The following is a 22,563-nucleotide window of genomic DNA, read 5'->3' on the forward strand; positions in this document are numbered from 1 at the left end:
GGTTATTTGAATAAAACAAAACCATCAAATTTCTTTGGTACACGTTTCTATCTCTTGGAAGTAGTCAGCAAAGCTGGAGAAGAAAATTGATTATTAACATGTAACTGAGATGATGGAGTAGCAGAAACATTGGAAACAATTACATCAGGTCCTATTCCTTTTTCTAAAACAACTAAATCACTTGAAAAATCTGGATCAGAAGAACACGCAAATGTTTTAGGAATAGATGCATTAACTTCGGCAACTTTAGGAATATTCCACCAAGAGCCATTATCCAAAAGAACAGAAGTCTTTCCAAATTTAAGAACAATAAAAACATCTGAAAATTTACATCAACCTTTTTTTAGCAAAAATTGGGTCATTTGATTTCAACCTTATCACCAAGTTGTATAGTAGAATGCATTGAAGGAACAACTCTGTTTGAAGTATCAGAATTGTGCTTAGCTAATTTATAGATTGTACTCATGTCTAAATTTGAATCAAAAGTTTTAGTCCAGGAAAGAGAAAGTTCTTGTCGTGGTTTCCTGCCTTTTAGTAAAAGAAAAGGTGAAAATTTTGTGGTATAATGTGGGGTACATAAATATGACCAGACCAAATCTGCTACATGAGCTTTGACATCAATATGAGCTTTGATAGCTTTGATAGCCAATTGTATTCCTTCAACTAAAGTTTTGTTAAACCTTTCCACAAGACCATTCATGTTAGGAGAATACAAAGCAGTTTTAATATGGTTAATATCAACATTATCAAGAAAAGAACTAAACACATGTGAAGTAAATTGTGTTCCATTATCAGACACAAGAATTGAAGGTTAACCTTCTCTTTTGAAAATGTCTTCAAGAAATGTAACCACGGAAACAGAATCTGTTTGGGTTACCCATTTATATTCCACCCATTTTGAGAAATAATCTATAGCTACAATAATATACAATTTTTGTGAAGAAATTCCTTCATAAGGACCTAAAATATCAATCGCTATTTTCTTCCATGGAGTGTCAGGAATTTCAACTTTCCCTAAATCAGAATGTTGAGGTTTCAAAACCTTGTCAGAATTAGCACAAAGAGAACATCTTTTAACAAAATCAATGATACAATTGTCCATATAAGGCCACCAAAATATATCTCTGACTTTTTTAATGGTGCTAGATTGACCCAAATGACCTAAATGAGCAATAGAGATAATCTTTTGTCTAAGAGTATTTGGAGGATCAAAGCAATCACCTTTTAAATCAAATTTTCATTAATCAAAATATCGTCTCTAACTTTCCAAAAAACAGCAAGTTCTTTTGAAAGATTTCTCTCAAGTGGCCAACCATCCATAATATACTTACGCACCAAAGTAAGATCTTCATCTAAATCCATTGTTTTTGACCATTTATCTTTTGAAATGAGATCCGACATAGAAAGAACCATGTCATCAACCGATGCCACCACACATTCATCAAAACATCAAAGAGTGATTAATAAAATTCACATTTGGTAACAATCTTGATACAGTCTGCTCTCATATTTTGAGAACCTGGAATATAAATGATCTCAAAATTGTATTCATATAGCTTTGCAAGTATTCAAACCAATCTGGCAGATGCTTTACCAACACCATTATTAGACAACAAAGACATTAAAGGTTTATGATTAGTTTTGATTTTAAAACATTTTCCTCATAAATACGTTTTAAAATGTTCCACTGCCCAAGACCAACCTAAAGCTTCACTTTCAAAAGTAGAGTATTTAGACAGCTTGAGATAATGGTCTTGATGCAAAAGCAATGGTAACCTCATTTTTAGCTTTGATTTGACTTAATACAGCACCAAGCCCAGTAGCACTTGCATCCACAGTGATAACATTAGGTGCAGTTGGAGAAAATGGAGATAAAGGTTTACAGTCAACAATAGCAGATTTTATAGTAGCAACAGCTTGGGAATGTTCATTGGTCCATAAGAACTTGCATCCTTTTTTAAGCAACAATCGTAAAGGTAACACTATGTCAGAAAACTTTGGAACAAATCTAGAATAATATTTACATAATCCTAAGAAGGACTTAAGTTGATCTTTGACTTGAGGATTATTCATATTTTTATTAGAGGAAAGAAGGTCTTCTAAAAAAAATACCTTTACTATAAACCATGTGTCCAAGATACTCAACTTCAGAGGAGAACTTGCTTTGTCAAGATGAATGTCCATACCTCTATTATCCAAGACAGATAAAACTGTGAAGAGTTTCCTGATGTTTTCCAACAGAGTCGGAAAAAACTAAAATATCGTCTTGAAATGCAACCACGCTGTCAGTGTCTCCAAACAAACAGTTCATTAATCTTTGAAACACTGAAGCGGCAGAGGAAAGCCCAAAAGGCATTCTAATATATATAAAAGTGCCATCAGGTGTGATAAAAGTTGTAATATCTCTAGAATCTTCAGTCAGTTCCACCTGATGATACGCAGATTTAAGATATATGGTGCTAAATTTTTTTGCACCATCTAGTTTTGCTAACAAGTCCTGTATCTTGGGCACAGGATGGCATTCCATGACAATTTGTTTATTTACAGACCTCAAATCCGTGCACATCCTAAGTGCGCCATTCCGTTTTTTAATAAAAACTATGGGAGAAATCCATTCTGATGCATTAGCAGATTTAATAACTCCTTCTGCGCATAATTTTTTAACCATATCAGACAATTCATTCCTAACCGATAAAGGAACATTTCTTAACTTATGCTTTGAGGGTATAGCATTTTTTTTTTAAAACAATTTTGTGCGAAAATCCTTTAACTTTTCCTAGTTTTTTAAAAAGCATTTTTATTTTTGTCAATGAGTTCTTGCATAACGCTGTCATTAACTTTATATTCATCTTTAACCATCTGCAAGTCTTCAACAAAGCACACCTGTGTTTTTGCATTGGGGCGTAAAGTAATATCAAATTTTCCTTGCTGTTTCCAACCTAGTACCTGTAACCCATCAACAGCAACATAAACCTTTCCACAAATGGTTTTCTGTTTGAATGTAATGTCAGAAATAAAATATCCCAACATTTCAATTTCTTTGCAACCAAAACCAAAAACACGAATGTCATTAGGTTCTAAAGTTTTATTTTCCGATGACTTATAAAAGAAAGAATCCAAAATAATTGTATAGGGAGAGCCCAAATCAGCCATAACCTCTATATCTTTACCTTCAACAGAAATTGTGCACATAGGAGGCACATAAGGTTCAGAGTCAATGTCATTATCATTGTAAGAGACTTGACCTAACCTATGAGTTTCTGTAATAGAGAGAATGTTATTCTCAAAAGTAGGTTCGGTAGGCATTTCTTCTTCAACGTCTATATCAGAAAGGACAGCTACTCTCCTATAAGATTGATAATATGTTCCAAAATGACCTATATTCTTACATTTAAAACACTCTTTACCCCTAGCAGGACAATGTCTAAATTGAAATTAATGTGTCTTGGAACCACAACGATTACAAAAAAGTTTCCCAGAATTAGGGTATTGCTTAAAATTATTTTGCGTAGTGGAAGTACCTTTGGTGACAGTTTTATTTTTAAAAGTAATGGGTTTGGCATTAGAGTCTCTTAAATTAACAGCAGCGACACCTGTAGTGATTTTATCAACATTTATGGTGTTGAAGGAAATAATAGACTGTTCAACGCTTTTTGCAATTTGAATGGTTTCTTGTAAAGATGGATTACGTTGCCTTAGAAGTTGCACTTGAATTTTCTTATTAGAGCAACGAATGATTAATTGATCACGAATATACTTGTCTACTTGATCTCCAAAATCACATTCGGCTGCTAAAACCCTAAGACATTCGACATAAGTATCAACCGGTTCATTAAGCAATTGATGTCTGGTGTAAAAATTATACCTCTCCATAACAATATGAGGTTTATCAGTAAACCTCTTTTTAAGTCTATCTATTGCCTCAGAAAAGCAATCATAATCACCACTGTCCATTCCAGCTGGAGTAGGAGATGGTGGCAAATGTACAAAAACATCCTCAGCATGACCACCTAAGGTATTTAATAAAATAGCTTTTTTCCTTTTAGCAATAAAGCTTTCCCCATTAATGGCCAGTAAATAATTATCAAATTGCCTATGCCATTTTTCCCATTTCATGCGAGATTGATTTGGTCCTGAATAAAAAGGAGGTGGAGGAGTGCCACACACAGTACTCATGGTAATATAAGCTTGAAAAGCAAGTAAAATAATAATACAATTAAATTGTCATAAGCAAAAGTTACAAATTAAAAAAAAGTAACAGTAATATTTACCAAAGGTGGTGAAATAAGAATTCAAAGAAATAAACTCAAGTTGCCGGCGTAGAGAATAATTAATCGTGAATTGGGTTACCAAGGTTACCAAATGATGCACAAAATGGCCACCGAGAACATAAGGACGCTGAAAATGAACGTGATGACGTTGGAGCGTTACTGGTGTGAGCGTCACAGAAACACGCAAGGGAAGATGTGTTGTCCTTTTCCGAACAATGGCAGAGAAGAACTGGAAGCATGGAACACACAGAAGAAGGTTTGCATAGCCCGCAGTTCAATGGTAAGTTCCGTTGCAAAGGTCTAAAAGTAAACAGCGCAGCTACTGTTTCTACACCATCGATCTCTGCCCCAAAGTTCCGATACAGCGTCGGACGACCAAACTTTTCCTCACCACAGAAATGTCACTCTTTCTGTAGATGAGCTCTTCTCACCGTAGAAATGTTACTCTTTCTGATGATGAGCTCTGGTGTTTCATAATAAAATACAAGTGTCCACAAAGTGAAACACAGTGGACTTAACGCTTGAAGCAACACAAGTATTCCTCGCAGACCACAATTGTGCAGCAGGTTGGGCACGCAAAATCTGCACTGTTCACCACAAGCGAATATCCAACGCTGCAATAGGTTCCAGTGAACGCAGCCATATCCAAGCAAACAGTTGCAATAAATATACAGAGATTACACCGCAGGGAAGTTGAAACGAACAAAGAAGTGTTCTCTGGTTTGTAGAATCCAATGATGCAGAGTATTTTTTGATAAATATACCCAAGGCTAAAACGACGAAGTCCAGTAAAAATTGAAAACAGCAAACTTCCCAAAAATTGATCTGTGGATGCTCCAAAACCAAGAAAAATCCCAAGGCCTCGCCAATATGTAGTGGGATTGTTATAAATATATAAATCCACAAATAATCCAGTAAAGGTTGAAGAGCTATTTATTAGAGCATCCACCTCCTGAAGATCAGCAGTGTAACTGAAGCTAGGCTGATCTTCAGAATATGGAACAAGCAACAGCATTCAAAGAAATACAAGATATGCACCAGGATGCATTACAGAGAACATTCCATAACAGAATGAATAAGTGGAATTCCTGAAGGCATTCTAAATATAATACAATCTATCTTAATAGTAGAGCCCCTAATTTAAACACAGGTGTGTAAAATGTCCACTTTGGACATGGATCTTCCAAAATATAGATTCAGAAACTCAAGATTGACGAACAATGACATTTACAAACATGACAAATGTCTATATTGACAGACCTAACTGTGCAGGCAGGTTTGTAGAAGATCCTGCAGGCCATCTGTGGAAAGTGGTGAAAAATGACAAACTTGTAAATGGGTGGGTATTCTCCAACAATTTACAAACAGTTTCACACCTTGGAAACATACACATTAACTCCTCTAAATGGCAGCAGTCAGTGTGTTTTCATGGTGGGAAAGGGAGGCAGCATCCCAGTATTAATTGGGATATAGAGTAAGAGGTTTCTCCGCAATGAAAGCCATTTCCCAGTTGCTGATAAATAATGTTACAAGAGGTACTGAACTTTTGCATTACTTTTCTGTGTATGGAAATATCCACTAGCTGGAAAGTCCCAATGTGTAATTGTTATGCACGTAAGGACTTCTTGAAAACTGACTGTTATTGTTTTACACAAGTACTTCTGGAAATCTTTATGCATTCAAAATATTCGGAAATTTGAATCCGGCCTAAAGTAAGGAAGTAATTTAATTTGAAAGGCTATGTCCAAGAGAAAGCTTTGGTGCGATATCAGCTATGTTGTATATTTCAGCATTCAACAAATCATGGCCCTATTTATCAGGTCATGCCAGTGTTTGAAATGGCCGTCCTTTGCACAGTGTACCCCCAGATTTTTTGCCTTGACCGTTTATGCTGGCTGTTAAACTCTGTTCACTATACCCCTACTAACCAGTGGTACGATGCTGATGCTCCTCCATTCAACATGATTACATTGGCATACCCCTAATTGGCATCTTTAACTTGCCTATTACTCTCGAGTATATGGTACCTAGTGTGCTCCCAGGCATAAAAGTTAAATGTCACCAGAGAGCTGCAGCACACACTGTGCAACCCAAAGCTGTGATAGGACAAGCATAACTACAGGCCTGCCATGAGGAGCTCAGTGATGCGGGTTTTAACTGCAGAGTCGACCTGTCAAAATAACCCCTTTTGACACGCCTTAACCCTCCTGTTTAATAGTAATAACTCACCCCTAAGTAGGTTTTACTGCCTAATACGGCAGGGTGCGTGGTATTTCGGAGGAAGACATGTGAAAGTTTAATGTTAAACATGGCCTTACAGTGAAAATGTCCAAAGGGTTATTTTCACTGTAGAGTCTCCGCTTGGGAAACTGCTAAAGAGTTAATTCTTAGTCTTTTTAAATCATTTATTACAAACCCAATTTATAGGTAATGTCATATTTGTGATAAATATTTTAGAACAGGTACTCTTAAAAGTTTGCCTGTTACATGCCTAAAGCTTCTAGAAGCCCTTTTTGCATGAGCTTTCAGCCACACCCTATTGCCTTGTCATGTTGAGGAGTCAGTTTTGACTTTCCTTTCATAGACTAAGGGGCCGATTAAGACCAAACTTGCAGTGACGTGGCAGGAACCACTGTATTGGCAGTCCCACCGTCGCATTACAAGTGTGGCGATCCAACTGCCAAAGGACCGCCAAAACCGTCGGGGATCCACGATCCCTCTGTGGTAGTGCGGTGGTCTGGAGCAGCAACATGCTGGTGGTGCCACTGTGGCACCGCCAAGCATATTACGACTTTCCAGAGCTCCACACTTTTCATGGTGGTGAGCCTGGCATGAAAATTGTGGTGTTCAGGAAAGTAAGGTGGTCTTACATGGCCCCCTGGTGCACCTGTGCATGTGGGTGTATGCAGGGGGGCACAAGCAGGGGGGGCACATGTTGTGCCCCCTGACAGTATGCACCCCTGTTTCTGCACAACATGGACTGCACAGTTCATGCCATGCAGGAATGGGATTTGTTGCTGCAGTTCTATGCCTCACATATAAGCCTTAGAACTGCACTACCGTGGGATTACCAAAGCACTGCCCACCAGACCACAAGGAAACTCGTAATCTGGGGGGGATGTGTGCGGACAGCTTTGGATGTGTGGAAGTGGAGTGTTGGCATTGCGGCCCAATCCCACACCGCCAAATTCGTAATCAGGCCCTTAGTCCAAAGGTACAACTTTACCACATGAAGAACCTGTACCTGGTACCCGACCCACATTCCATTGCAGATGGCCTTAAACCTTACCCATGTCCTGTTCCACTGAAACCATGACTGTGGTTGGTTCTTAAAGCTTTTTGCCACTTGTTTTAACCTTAAACTTATAACAAATTCATAACTCTGGTTCTTATGATTTGAGTTTTGTAGTTTTCATGTCATTTTATTTATCAAAATTTACTCTATTTTTGTAATTTAGTTTGGGATTTTTCTGTGTTGTGTTTTGACTTTATTACTATTTGAGTACTTCAAAAATACTTTACACATTGCTTCCTACTTAAGCCTGTAAGCTCTGTACAATAGTTACCAAAGTTTGAGCTCAGGTTAATTTAGTGACTTTAAGTGGTAAATCTAACAAGTACTGCAGTTATATGAGGTGGGTACTGTTGGACTTGGCCCTTTTTGCAGGGTCATCCCTGAATGTTTTCCCTTCCTCCTAGTCTTTTTTCTGACCTAGTGTTGGTGGTTTTAGAACTCTGGGCACTTTAGCACTGCTGTCCAGTGTAAAGTGTGTGTGCTCTCTATGGTAAAACATGGTAAGATTGGTCTACACCTGCTTGGCGTATTTAATTTACCGGTCAGACCCTTGTAAAGTGGTATCTCAGATACCTGGGGCCAGGAAATTAAATGCTACTGGTGGGCTTGCAGTGCTGATTGCGCCACCCACCAAAGTAGCCTTTCACACCTGTCTCAGGCCTCTGCCATTGCAGGCACTGCGCGCGCAGTTTACTGCCGCTGTGACGTGGCACATAAATTGGGTGATTCCCCTTTTACTACATATCAGTCACCCCTAGGGCAGGCCCTAGCTAGCCCTATGGGCAGGGTGCAATGTAGGTAAAAGGTAGGACATGTGCCCTAACTGTATCACATGTCCTGGTAGTGACAAACAGCCATTTTGGTTTCTCACTGCTGTGAAGCTGCCCTCTCATAGGAATGCATTTGGGATTCCCTGATAAGGGTTTCACTGGGAATTCCTGATATGAGAGGAGTAGCATGATCAAGTTTGGTATGTTTAGAATAGTGGTAATCAATGCTGCATAATGGTGTTCGCAGATTTATTATCACTATTTTAGAAACGCCACTTTTAGAAGTGAGCATTTCTGTGTGTTTTGTGTCTTTGTGCCTGCCTGACGTGTACTGCATGTCTGTCTCTGGAGTGACAGGGGCTGGGTGAGTCAGCGCTAGGCTGAATGGGCCTGATCAGGATTTAGAGTAGTTGGAGGAGTAGTCCCTGACCCTGAATAGGTCTGTGCCTGCCTTGTACAATGCCTGCTCCGCCCCCCTGTCAATAGGGACTGTTGTGCTCTGTATACAAATGTTGGAGTGCCTCCCAGAACTGGTTTGGACCGGGCGCAGAGCCCTAACAACAAAGACATGGCTGGTATAAATACTTGGGCTGTGACCCTACGAAAAAGACTGTGTGTGCTGACCTGGAACTGGTGGCTGGTAGGCTGCTGGACTGCCAGGACGAACCGCAGGGGGACCTAGCTGCTGCTTCCTGGGGGTCCCTACGTGCTGGCCTGCTTTGTCTGTGCCCAGTGCTGGCCCTGGTGACTCTGGGGCTCAGTGCCGGAAAAGCGCTTTTCTCTACAAGGGGGAACCTGTAAGCGGTGCCTGCTCCCTGTTCAATCTGCAGGCGGGAGACAGGCAACGCATTTTCTGTGTATCACCCCTTCCCTCCGTTTAGGAGAAAGCCGGGAACAAGTCGTCGTGACGTGCTAAGCACCACCAAGGAGAGGCAGATTGCCGTAGCCGCCGGAAGTCAGGCGGAGATTGCCTGGTTGTAGGCGGGCCAGACAAAGGAAACAGAGCAGAGAGGAAGTCAGGCGGAAGTACGCCTGGTTGGAGGCGGGGCTCCCATGAAGTAGAGAGAGCCCCGCATGCTGCCTGAGAGTGAGCCCAGGAAGCAGTGAGGCGGAGACTTCGCTCCGTGCCTGCACATCTCCGAGGACCGGCCTCAGAGAGCCTTGTGAGTCCCCGAGCTGGAGCGGCTGCACCGCTGGGTCGCGGGCCACCGCAGGGCTGTTAATCATCATTGGAGGTGCGGTGCATCCACAGGAATCTCTGGGCCCTGTGGCAGCGCCCCAGTAACAGTGGATGAGGGCCTTGGAGGATGGAGTGTCCCGGGCCCCGCGTACTGGCGTTGAGAGGTACGGAGCCTTGCGGGATCCCCTTGTCCCGCTTCGTGCCTTTCCCCCGCAGCTGGACAAGCAGCGCTGCAACGAGGAAGACCAAAAGAGTCAGGAGAAGCCTCAGTGAGTGGGCTTGCAGGGGAGCACTAGGGTGAGGTCCCTGTGATAGGTGCCCCGGGAAGGAGGGGCTCCCAAAGCATTGTTGGTGCCTAAGTGTTGTGTACACAGCTGTACCACCAGATCGTGGCACCTGCAATGTTGGGGGCATTTTGTATCTCAGGAGAGACATGGGTGAGTTGCACCCTCGCCCCCCATTTCTGGTACCGGCCTGTTGGGCCTGTACCCTGCTGCAGTGGCAGCCTGGTGGCAGATGGAAGCCACAGACTCGTAGAGCCCTGACTTTTTTGGACATAGGGCATTGCGGGGAAGCCCAGGGTAAAGGAGTCACATCGAAAGCATTTTAGAGCGTATTTTGGAAATAAACGTATTGCTTTCTTTAATATTAAATTGACCGTGTGTGGTTCATTAATGCATTTGAATGGGAAATGTTTGTAAAGGAGTCACATCGAAAGCATTTTAGAGCGTATTTTGGAAATAAACGTATTGCTTTCTTTAATATTAAATTGACCGTGTGTGGTTCATTAATGCATTTGAATGGGAAATGTTTCATCATCGTTCATTCCAACGGATTTAAACAAAGGGCTTTCCCTAAAGCATTTAAATTAAAAAAACGTGCTGTGATGCATTTATGTTAAGGCACATGTGTTCCAAAAGAGAGGAAATCATTGCTGCATAGATACCCATTAGGGTATCTGTGCACTGTATAGAAAATGTGTCTAGTAAGCCGACCACTGATGCTTTCGACAGAGACACTTTGTCCCACACGCACTTGTGTGCCCTGTCAAAGGGACCAGAACAACTGTTCCAACACACTAAGAATGAAGTACCCCACATCTACAATATACAGTATGCCTTTACCATGTTTCATTCCAGCACTAGAGCTTGTTGCGCTGGGGTGAAAATTCAGCCCTCCATAATGAGAATAGCCGTACATAGGAAAACCGTATCCTAGAGGAAAATGGAAACAAAAAAAGAATTAATACAATTCAGATGTGACAGACAGACACGCAAAGACCCTCCTCCCTTTGTGACCATAGAAAATGTTTTATCCCACTACCATGAAAGATCCTGATGGACATACAAAGCGTCCTCCAAAGCTATAGCTAAGTTATGCGGATATGATTCTGAAGCAGTGTCCCGGGGTGACCATCTGTCTCATCTGGTTCAACCAGAAAATCAAAGATACTGGGGAGATGAAGGCGGTTGGGGTCAGCATTTTTTTTACATATGGCATAAAGCCTTTTGCCCTATTTCTTTAGATGTTGATTCAGGTTGGCAATAAAGACCAGTGAGTAATGGGTGTTTGGTGTCTACCTAAAAGTAATTGGTCCTCTGGACCACAGCAGTAGAGATGCAAAAGCGGTAGGTCACTAAGTGTAGCCTTATAAACGCTACAATGTTTGTTACTTTTAGGAGAATGTTTGAAAATAGAATGTACTTAGATTTCCTTCAAAGTATGATTTAGTTAACATACAACTCATAAACAAAATAATACTGACAGGACACTAACAACTACTTCCCGTTGAAAAAAATGACCAACTATAGGTTTACAGACACATTAAAACTTCTCAAACAAGATACAGTAAGGAAGCAAGGATTGGCAGTGGCAACTTGCTTTGTGTAAGGGACAGTGTAATAGTAGGGGAAGAAAATCAAATAATTAAGGAACATCTTGGGCTACAACATTAAGGAAGCTGAACAGACTTCATTAGCAGAGTTGAGTTATAGCCTCAAAGCCAAGTGTTGTAGAAAGGAGTCAGAAGATGAAGTTTGATTTGTAGGTCATAAACTTAAAAAGGCGCATACAACAAAATATCGCTAAGTGGCTACTTTTGAGAAAGGGTCAGTACATTTGATGGGTCTTGAAGAAAGCCAGTGTGGGCACATATCTTTACTTTGTAAAGAAATAATGCTTTAAATCCACCATGTTGTCACGACAACAAATAAAAGAAATTAACGTGCAAGGGCACACAGGGAAAACCACTATCGCAACAGGCAATATCCTCCAGCCGGCACCAACTTTCTGAACAAAAAAACAACTAACCAGCTACCTATTAAAATGACATCCTATCAGCAAAGTAAATACATCAAAAAGCACACAGTGGCTGTGATGTAATAAAGGGATTACTTGATGATATCACTAAAACCAAACAGGAAAACAAATTAGTCAAAGTAATCATCCACAAAATGACAAGTGCATGATGGGCAGCCCATCTAAGCACTGGTAAATTATTGGAAACACTTGAAAACTAATCAATGGCTGAATGGGGCAAACTGAAACACCACTTTTCCTGTCCTAGGGAAGTTAAGGCATTTGATGAAAATACTTTTTTCTTTTTTACATGGGGTTCCTATTAAATCTACAACAGGGTTTGGGTGATTTGATGGGAGGCAATGGTTCAGAATGGCAGAAACTCATTTATCTGATTGTGCTACCTACTAAAGCTGTGGTTTGAAACATATATGAAATCCTGTACTCATGTCGGATCTCATTTCCCCTTCACTCGGTTACTCATTGTCCACGATAATACTTAAGAAAGGAGTGAGTCATCATACAAGGAAATTTATGGTTGACGCATGACTCAAAACATCTTTGGATCTTACCACCCCCAGCACTGGCGCCAGCCCCTCCTCCGCTGCCAAACATGCCGCTTCCTCCAGCGCCCGTACTGCCACCTCCATAGCTGTCTGAAAAGTTGGGTATCACCTTCTGCCGCTTCCTTTGCACTTCCTCCTTATCTGAATAAAGTAAAGCAGCAAGAGAAACATAAGGGGGATGTGAACATTAGCTGTCAATCCCCTAGCATTAATGAGGTCACAAAAATGAACATAAGAAAAACCCTCATAGGACGATTACTGAGCAAAACTTTCTACAAAATCTGGAACTTGCTCCCCCAAAATCAGGAACTTACTCCCACCCAAGCTGAGATTAGTCCCAGATGCCATTCCTTTCAAGAAACAGATACAAAAGTTAAACTTCTAAGAATACCTCACTAATGAAGCCAGACAGTCAGATTGAATATGAAGATCGGCAGATCTAGTACAGTAGAATACAGCTACTTTTAAGTACGAATGTAAATTGATTATTTCAAATAATTCATCAGGATACCTGTGATTTATTTAACTAAGAGGGAATGCCAAGGAATTGGTACATTATTAGATGACAGATGAATACTTCACACTGATATCATATTGTCAAAATACACATTTCACTACCCCCTCAATCTGACCAAAGATGAAAGGTCAACTCCAACAAGCCTAAAGATCTGCTGAGGAAAAGTGATTCATACTCTGATCATGAGGAGAGTGAGTTGATGTTGGACTTAATATTATGAGCTTTTGGGCTGGGATTAAGAATATGTAATGTAATTGAATTACTTACATAACTACAAAGTCTACAGTATTATTACCATGTTTAGTGAAAAAAGGGAAATTCTGTTCAGCAAGCATCATAACCTGTAAGTAGTGAATTTTAACTCATTTTCAAATATGTGTCTAGGAAACAGATGGCACAAAACTAAAGGTAATAAGCAAACGGCATCTTTAGATCTAAGGGAAAGGGAGATGAATCTGCTTTAGCCAGTTCTGGCAAGCACAGCAAGTAGCAGCGCAAGACGCCCACAATCTTCCAATGTGGCCTTGGTGGTTAGGAAATGAATCCAACAGTCATAGACACAAGCAATCCCAAATCACATTTCACCAAAAGACATTCACAGCCATTCACTGAAGCAATCTGTAGAAGTAGCATAACAAGTATGTGCAATGCAATAGGTCTCGCAGTTACACGAGTTAAAGCTATTGGCATTGTAAATGACAATGCCTTTTATTTATGTTTTTAAAACAAAAACTAATATAAAAGGCATTGTTATTTGCAATGTCAATAGCTCAAACTTGCGTAAATGTGAGACCTATTGCATTGCAAATGCTTGTTATGCTGGTTACCAGTGCCCTGTTCCCTTGGACAGTGGGGTCACCTCTCTAGTTTCATTATTACTGTTAAAACCACCAATTAAAATAAATGAGAATTCTAATTGTAGTTCTGCACATAACTGGTAATTCTGCAGAAAGGCCAACTACGGTATACGTCTTAGAGCAGCTGCATGTGCGTTTATCCGTGTGTGAGCTGTTTGTACAGCAGCTCCCGTCGCGCTCCAAACACCGCTGCAACACGCGGTGCACCTGTTACCTTAGGCATACACAAATTTGTCCTTTAAAGACTTAAACATATGCGGCATCCTTGGGCTCGGTGGCTCCAGTCCCGTGTCAGACCACACTGCGAGGAATGCGCTTTGTCTTCCCTTAAAACATGATGTTTTCTGGTGAGCCCGGCCTTCAGACTAACGCCTGAGGCTGTTTCCTTCTCTTGTGGTATGCCAAATGTTTAGTTTACTCTGCCGCACATTTCAAAACGTATTGCAGGCGCAGGTTTTAATTTACCGTTGAATTTTATGAGAAAGTTAAGCAACAAAACTAATGAGCAACAGGTTAAGTAAAGGGGCAGCCGAGGGCCGAGAACCGACGGTGTTATTCTTTCACACGACAGGGTGAAGTCAAAATATATTAAAACAAGTTCCGAAGTGCTGTTGGAAACTGTAAGAATTCATGGAGAGCTCAGCTGCTCTGGCTCCGGGTGAATGCTTGAGTGTCATCAGAGCCCCAGGTACAAATATTAGAGGCACTCATTGTTAAAAATGCAACTTTAACAGACACTTCATGATATTGTCCAGTATTAATGCGGAAGACGCCTTAGATTAAAGTTATAAAGCAAAAAACCCCAAAAAACAGTAGGATCAAACCCTAATACTGCTTGCGCTGAATAGAAAAGGAATGCGGACATGGGAGGGGGGGGGGCGGCAACAGGACAGCAACAGAAAGGGCGCTTAGAGTAAAGTTAACAATAGAAAACACAGGGATCAAACCTTAACACTGCTTCCCACCTGGTACTGTAAAATATTTAGCCCATGAAGCCGTCAGGAGTGCAGCGGGGGCATTGTCTTAGCGCGCAAAACTGAAAGCGTGGTGGGAGTGCACGACACGCCGAGAGTGTGCACATTGGCTGTCCCAGCACACGCTGAGGATCGCCGGAGAAGACACGCCGTCTATCTGCGCTGAGGCTCCGAGTGTGAATCGGAGGCTGAACTCTCCTTGAGCCTGGCCCGCTCCTACGGCAGCACGGCCTGCGTGACGGCGGCCGCCTGGGCTGAGAGGTACACTGAGCACCCTGTGAGCTCTGGGGACCCGCTGCCGGGCATCGCGATGAAGCATGGCGGAACGACGGTAAGGAATGCGGGGAGACAGTAGCTGTTGGCAGATGGCGCATGGTTGGCTGACACTGGAGTGGGTGCAAGGAGAGCTGGGGATTGTTTACTTAGACACTAACCACACATGTTCACGTACGTGCTGCATGCACAGACAAGAGATGTGCACACGTATGGTGCCAGCAGGAGTTGTAATAACGCTGCAAGCCGTATGCATGCACAGCTCATGTCTTTTACGCACGTGCACCTATCCTGTCCCACATGCTAAGCAAGTCGGCAACAATTGATCTCGCCTACGCGAGCAGCACATGGCGCTGCATTGCTAGGCAAGACCTAAAAACCACATGAAGAGTTATAAGCTAACAAATTGATCCAAGGATTTAAGACTATGCAGTAGAAACATGGGTATAGACATCAAAGGTGAAGTCATTGCATTTCAAAATGAGTACCTTTGTGTAACAGTAAGAGGTGTTGATATGGAGAAAAAATACCCATAGCAAGTTATGTTTGTGCTTTAAAGTAACCAAAAAAACCTTCTTGCTACCCCAAATTGAATAATAACAAAATGGCCCATTAAAAAAAATAAGGGAACAAAAATAATTCTTAGGATGCATTTGGTTCAGATTTCAATGACTACAAATACTGCTGTGAAGCATACAGTACATAAGTACACCCCCAAAGGATTCTATGGTTTAACGTTGTAAACTATCTAATGTTCATCTAGTCTTCAACTAGTCCTAACCATGTGTAAATAACAGACATATTTCACTTTGTCAATATTTATTAAGCAAAGGCATCAGCCAACATTCAGAGGCATTGAGTGAAAAGGTAGGTGCACCCTTGGTGCTTCCATACCACTCAATTCAATTGAATACTTTATTTGGTTTCCAAATACGAAGAAAACCATAAAAGTTCATAAAAATACAAGAACAACAATATAATTATCACACATCATAAGAGGAATTAAAAATGTTAAAATAGTATATAATACAATTAAAAACTCCAATTCATCAATTTCCCAATTTCTTACATATGTTTCCAATTTCCAGTTCATCAGTTTTCTTGCATATAACCAAGTTCTTAGAGGGAGTAAAGACTACTTTTAGCCAAGATTTGCTCTGTGCCTGACACAGAATCTCAGAAAGCAGGCAACACTTTTTGTATACGACTCGTCCTCAGCAATTTGGAGAGCTAAAAAGGCTGGACGGCAGGTACGTAAGCCCATCGTTTTTAAAATTGGGATTATCCAAATTTTTCTAGGCTCCAAATAAAATCTACAAAATAGCACAATATGTATCGGGGACTGGGAGGAAACATCGTCACATGGGCATGCTGAAAGATTCTTAGACCAGTCGTTAACATGTGGAAATGACACTAGTCGATGAATAATATTGAGCCTAAAAGGGGTCAATAGTAATTTGTCATCATTGGACATCTTAAATGTTAAATATGGCTATATACAAAAAGTGGTCTGGATATTTAAAATATGCTGGACTGAGCTCTTTTGAATCTCTGTGTTCAATCTTAGTTCTTCCAGGTGTGACATACAAGTCTTTTTCAACATGGTTTTGGAAACTTCGGCGATAGTTAAAGGAGACAAATAATATTTCTCCAGGCCCAGGTCATAAAAGAATTTTTTTACGTAAATAAGCCAGCTAATTTTACGACTATTTTCAAGCATAAGACAGTCACGTAGGAGGTTTCGTGTTAGATCATTTTTAGGGGAAGTCCATACCCGGTACCATAAAAAATCTGAAGTGCATCCACCTTCCTATGACCCCAAACCCCAGCTCCGTAACAAGCTACACTTATACATTTGGCTTGGAATATCTAAAGCAATTCCGGAGCTGACCTTTTACCCAACCTTTGGGCAAATGCTATCAGGGCGGTCGTTGCCCTGAGAAACAGTAGTTTTCTTGCCTCTATCGCCTGCTTCCATGAGGACTTGTTGTCAATTAGGATTCCCAGATATGGGTATGTATGAGTTCTTTCCAGCTTCATATTATCAATAAAAAAGTCCTTCGTTTTCTTCGACCCCGTGCCTGCATACATTGAGAATGTTTTTTTGATATTAATTCTGAGGTCCAAACTTTTCATAAAGTTCTGATTTCTTTCTAGATTGCGTTGGAACTCAACTAAGGTAATTAGAATCAGGAGTTGTCAAACAACTACACATGATTTCTTGGCCATCAAGACGTTCAACCGTTCGTGCATAAAACCAGAAACTTTGGGAGTTGTTTTTGTCTTGGACATTTGCGTTGGAGTAAGACATTATGGCTAGATTGATTTTGATCTTAGAGAAAGAATTGTTGCTGCTCATCCTTCTGTATACGGTTACAAAGCCATTTCCAAACAAAATGAAGTCCATCAATGCCCAGTGAGAAAGAGTATTTGCAAACAGAGAATATACAAAGTGGTTGCAGATCATCTGAGAATGGAGCGGCCCCAGCAAATTATCCCAAAGATCAGATCAAATGATGCGCACAGCGAGCACAAAACTTCTGTGTACTCCCCTGAACATGTTAGAGTTAATGTTTCGGATATTAGGAGAGCATCATGAGTAGACAGACAAATATCTCTTTTCTCCAAAGACACCATTAGTGCACAGCTCATGTTTGTAAAAGAGCATCTTAAGAAAACACAAGACGTCTGGAAAAATGTTTTCAGGGTCAATGTACTAAAAGTAGAATTGTTTGGCTAGAATGCACAACAAGTTTGCTGAAAACCAAACCCCACCTATCACTACGAGTTTCTCACCAACCGTCAAGTATGGTGCTGGAGAGGTGAAGATTTGGGCTTCCTTTGGAGAAGCAGTACCTGGAACACTCACAATCATTGAGTCCACCATGAATTACTCTACACAGGCCCATTCCAGAGGAACATGTGGTACCATCTGTTCAACAGCTAAAAAATTGCCACAAGTTCATCATGCAACAAGACACTCTTCTAAAAGACACCAATGAAGCTATGATGTAGTGGTTGAAAAGATTCAGGACTTTGGAATGGCCAGGTAATAGTTCAGATCTCAACTCCACTGACAGGCTGTGGTGGGAACTAAAGACAGATGTGCATACATTAATGCCTTCAAATATGACCAAGCTTAAACAGATTGGTATGTGTGAGAGGAATCCTCCCAGGTAATGTGAGAGTCTTACAGGAAAGGTGTACTTTAAATTACTGCTGCTAAAGAGTGCTGCACACGCTCTTTGATTGTGGGGTGTGCTCACTTTCACACAAGGCTACAGATTATTGAATTGTTTTTTGTAAAATGAGAAAGTGAAATGTGTATGTGTTATTTATCGCCTTATGTTAGAATTAGCTACTGATGACGACTAGATTAAAGACAGACACGTCTTAATATGCAATATGCCTTAGTATGTAATATGCCAGAAAAGTCTTAATATGTTCATCTTAAGGCAGCTTTGTTTTGTGCATCACGGTTTAGCATAATAAGACACCAATGCGCGTTTTCTTATAAATGCTGCTTTCAGATTAGACTATACAACACTCTAAGAGACAGGTGGTCAGGAGAGCTAAAACAAACGATGATAAAGCTGCATCAGCTTCGTCTCAGGAGGGATTACAAAACACAAACAACACGGTGTAGGCGCAATTTTAGAATGGAAAGCGCTGGAAACACTGGTACCTGTTGATTTTGGGGCCGGGAGGGAGGCAAACATTATTAGGGCTGCATGCCAGAGCGAGTTAGGAAGGGAGAGGGGAACAGGAGGAGGGAAGTGGTCAAGGGAAGTCTGACAATGAACAAACAAAGAAATAGGAGGGACAAATGAACAGAGACAGAATGTATGAAAAGGGAAGCTCTGACTGAGAAAGGAGAGAGGAGATTGAGGGGGAACAGGAAGGCTAAAAATGTGTGTGAGGGGGGTTACAGTGGTCTGTGATGGAAAATGGCGTATGTTACATGAAGCTTTTGTTTCTATCTGTGGGTAGGTATGTACCTCGGTCAGTAGGTATAAGTGAGTGGCGGTGTGGGCAGGAGGTGTTTTGCAGGCCTCGTGGTGAGCATTGTAGAGGTAGCTGTATAGGATGGGTGTGCTTCGGTGAGTCCCACATAGCAGCATAGGCCCAGAGTCTGAGTGAAGCAGTAGTTGTGTATACGTTTTGATGTGCAGCAAAATGCACTGTGGGTTGCACAGTGCTGCTGTTATATCCTTGAAATGGTGGATACCTGAGGCCCATGAACTGAAATGTAAGCACTCTTGATGGACTAACACGAATGGCGGACAGTGATATGTCAACATGCAGCCAAGAGGCTGAGCTACATCCAGAACTGTACACTCTTCTCTTCTCTTTTGTTTGTGACGCCTTGAGCTCTGACACACTGCCAACGCGGTCTTTATGTAGACCTCAACATACTCAATAGAAACAATTCAAGAACTGGTCACAACTCCATATTTTTAAAAATACACTCCACTTATGTCACCTGCCAGAATTAACTTCACAACTGCCTTTTTGTTAGGCTGTTCCATAATACTCAATCTCAGTCATTCTCTGCCCTTATTCTTAGCCTTGGAGCTCACCACCGCAAGATCGCCGACATCCACAACAGCTTCGGGGCCCCACCCACACACCCAACCGTCGAACCAACGCCCCCCACCGCCACCCTTCGCACCTGGACCACGGTGACCACCGAAGACACAGCCCGCACGATGAACACCATCCACTCCGGATCACCGACCGACCCCTGACCACACCACGTCTTCAACAAGGCCGACTCCACCATCACACCCCAACTCCGGAACATCATCAACGCCTCCTTCAACACCGCCACCTTCCCGGAGAGCTGGAAGCACACCGAGATCAGCGCCCTCCTGAAGAAACCTACAGCGGACCCCACCGATCTCAAAAACTTCCGCCCCATCTCGCTCCTCCCTTTTCCTGCTAAAGTCATCGAGAAGATCGTCAACAGACAGCTGACCGCCTTCCTCGAGACGAACGGATCCCTCGACCCCTCGCAGTCCGGCTTCAGAGCCAACCACAGCACCGAGACCGCCCTCATCGCAGCCACCGACGACATCCGGACCCTGCTCGACAAGGGGGAAACAGTGGCCCTCATCCTCCTCGACCTCTCCGCTGCGTTCGACACGGTCTGCCACCGCACCCTAGTCCAGCGCCTCAGCAACATCGGTATCCAAGAGAAGGCACTGGAGTGGATCATCTCGTTCCTCGCCGGAAGAACACAAAGAGTCCGCCTCCCACCGTTTCGCTCCGAGGCCACCGAAGTCATCTGCGGCGTCCCGCAAGGATCTTCACTCAGCCCCACCCTCTTCAACATCTACATGAAACCTCTCGCAGCCATCGCACGCCAGCACAACCTCAACATCATCTCTTACGCCGACGACACCCAGCTGATCCTCTCCCTCACCAGAGACCCCGACACCGCCAGAACCTGCCTACACGAAGGGATGAAAGACGTCGCCGAGTGGATGAAGGACAGCCGCCTGAAACTGAACTCGGACAAGACGGAAGTCCTCATCCTGGGATCTTCGCCCTCCGCCTGGGACGACTCCTGGTGGCCCCCAGCCCTGGGCACCGCACCCAAGCCAACCGACCACGCACGCAACCTGGGCTTCATCCTGGACCCCTCCCTCTCGATGACCAGACAAGTCAACGCCGTCTCCTCATCGTGCTTCAACACCCTGCGTATGCTTCGCAAGATCTTCCGCTGGATCCCGACCGAGACCAGGAAGACTGTCACCCAGGCACTCGTCACCAGCCGACTGGACTACGGAAACGCCCTCTACGCCGGAACCACAGCCAAGCTACAGAAAAGACTCCAGCGCATCCAGAACGCCTCCGCCCGACTCATCCTGGATGTCCCCCGACGCAGCCACATCTCCAGCCACCTGAGGAACCTGCACTGGCTCCCCGTCGACAAGAGGATCACGTTCCGGCTCCTCACCCACGCACACAAGTCTCTCCACGACCTGGGCCCCAAGTACCTCAACGACCGCCTGACCTTCTACACGCCCACCCGCCAGCTACGGTCCACCAGCCTCGCCCTCGCAGCCGTACCACGCATCCGAAGAGCCATCGCCGGAGGAAGATCCTTCTCTTACCTGGCTGCCAAGACTTGGAACTCCCTCCCCATCCACCTTCGGCTGACCCAGGACCATCTCGCCTTCAGGAAACAACTCGAGACCTGGCTGTTCGAGCAGTAGCATACCCCTCCCCCCAAGCGCCTTGAGACCCTCCCGGGTGAGTAGTGCGCTATACAAATGGCATGATTGATTGATTGATTGACCACAAGCACACTACAACGTCTTACTAATGTAGGTGATGAAATAAGAAAAATCACAAGGCACTGACTGAAAATCAAATCTTACTCAAGCGTCTAGTGTGCCATCAGCTCTGCTGCCAGCACAGAGATGGAGCTGAAACAGCACAGACAGTAAAATCACCCACAGAAAAGTCCCTGCAGATCTGCAACTCGAAGCCCAGTCCGACTCTCAGCAAGGCTGACTTACCTTTGATTTCTGGATAATAAAGAAAGGGTTTTGGATCACTTGTTTCCAGGTCAGATTTTCTTCGGAGTTGCACAAACACAGACGCAGGTTTAGTAATATTGACATCTCTGTATTTGGGGGTTTTGAAGACGATCGCAAACTGAAATGAAAGCAAGAACAAACGTTTCTTAGAGGATGGATTAAGGTGCTGCACGCCTACCTTCTGTTAAGGAAGCGCAGATGGTGGCAAGTTCCTGGCCATGAGACTTTAAATAATGAGATACAACAAGGAAATGATCCGAAGTCAAGCATCAAGACTTTGAACGGCATAATTCCTTACACCAAGCTCGCACCTCTAATCTTGCACCTGAGCAGGAAGACCAAAAGGTTTGAGAATTCTCTCTCTCCCACCTCCCTCCATCCCCACCTATAAACACGACCCCACATTGAACCCTATCCCTCCGTTTCTAGGCTTGACGTGTAACGGCACTTGCGCCAACCATGGCTAACATAAGGCCCACTGTCCATACTCCAAGCCCCTCTGGATCGTTTTTCTTCAGCTATTGACTTATTCTACTCGGGAGCCATCCGTTGTTGGCCGGACACATTGTGAATCACATCTTGGCTCAGACACAGGAGTATTTACTCTCACCTTCTTTCTAATGGCTCTTTGGATGCATCCTTCCACCCCGGATGGAATGCATGAGGAACTATTTAACATCTGAAAGGACCACTCGCTCATCACACTGTCTCATTCACTTTATCTCCGATATGAAATCTAAACCAAACCTTTTTTGCACTTTTCTCCCAGTTCTACCAAACGAAGAGGCTTGGCTTTAAACTGATAAAAAGTATTAGTGCATGCAATCCAAACCAATACAATTGGTAGATGCTTAAAGCATTATCATAACAAGGCCAGACATACTAGCTTTGCCAATGCTTTTTTGCAACTGTCTTCCATTGCAGCAGGTATTTTGCAATTACTTTTATCTGTAGTCCGCTGCCAGTTTCATACCCATCACACTGAAGCAAGGACTGGTGGACAAGTAACACAAC

At 42.8% G+C, this 22,563-nt stretch overlaps 1 protein-coding gene across 2 annotated transcripts in view; it reads right to left on the reverse strand.

The window, feature by feature from the left end:
• The window catches only part of NFKB1 (nuclear factor kappa B subunit 1), a 316,199-nt gene that overhangs the window by 104,448 nt on the left and 189,188 nt on the right, over nucleotides 1-22,563 (reverse strand). For both annotated transcript variants that reach the window (XM_078676072.1, XM_078676073.1), the window contains exons 11-13: nucleotides 21,529-21,667; nucleotides 12,387-12,521; nucleotides 10,641-10,730 (exon numbers count right to left, since the gene is read on the reverse strand). In XM_078676072.1, coding sequence (XP_078532198.1) covers nucleotides 10,641-10,730; nucleotides 12,387-12,521; nucleotides 21,529-21,667 — 364 coding nt within the window. The remainder of the gene's footprint in view (nucleotides 1-10,640; nucleotides 10,731-12,386; nucleotides 12,522-21,528; nucleotides 21,668-22,563) is intronic.

The sequence above is a fragment of the Lissotriton helveticus genome, chromosome 2_1 (genome assembly GCF_964261635.1).
Source record: "Lissotriton helveticus chromosome 2_1, aLisHel1.1, whole genome shotgun sequence".
In the NCBI taxonomy this organism is placed as follows: domain Eukaryota; kingdom Metazoa; phylum Chordata; class Amphibia; order Caudata; family Salamandridae; genus Lissotriton; species Lissotriton helveticus.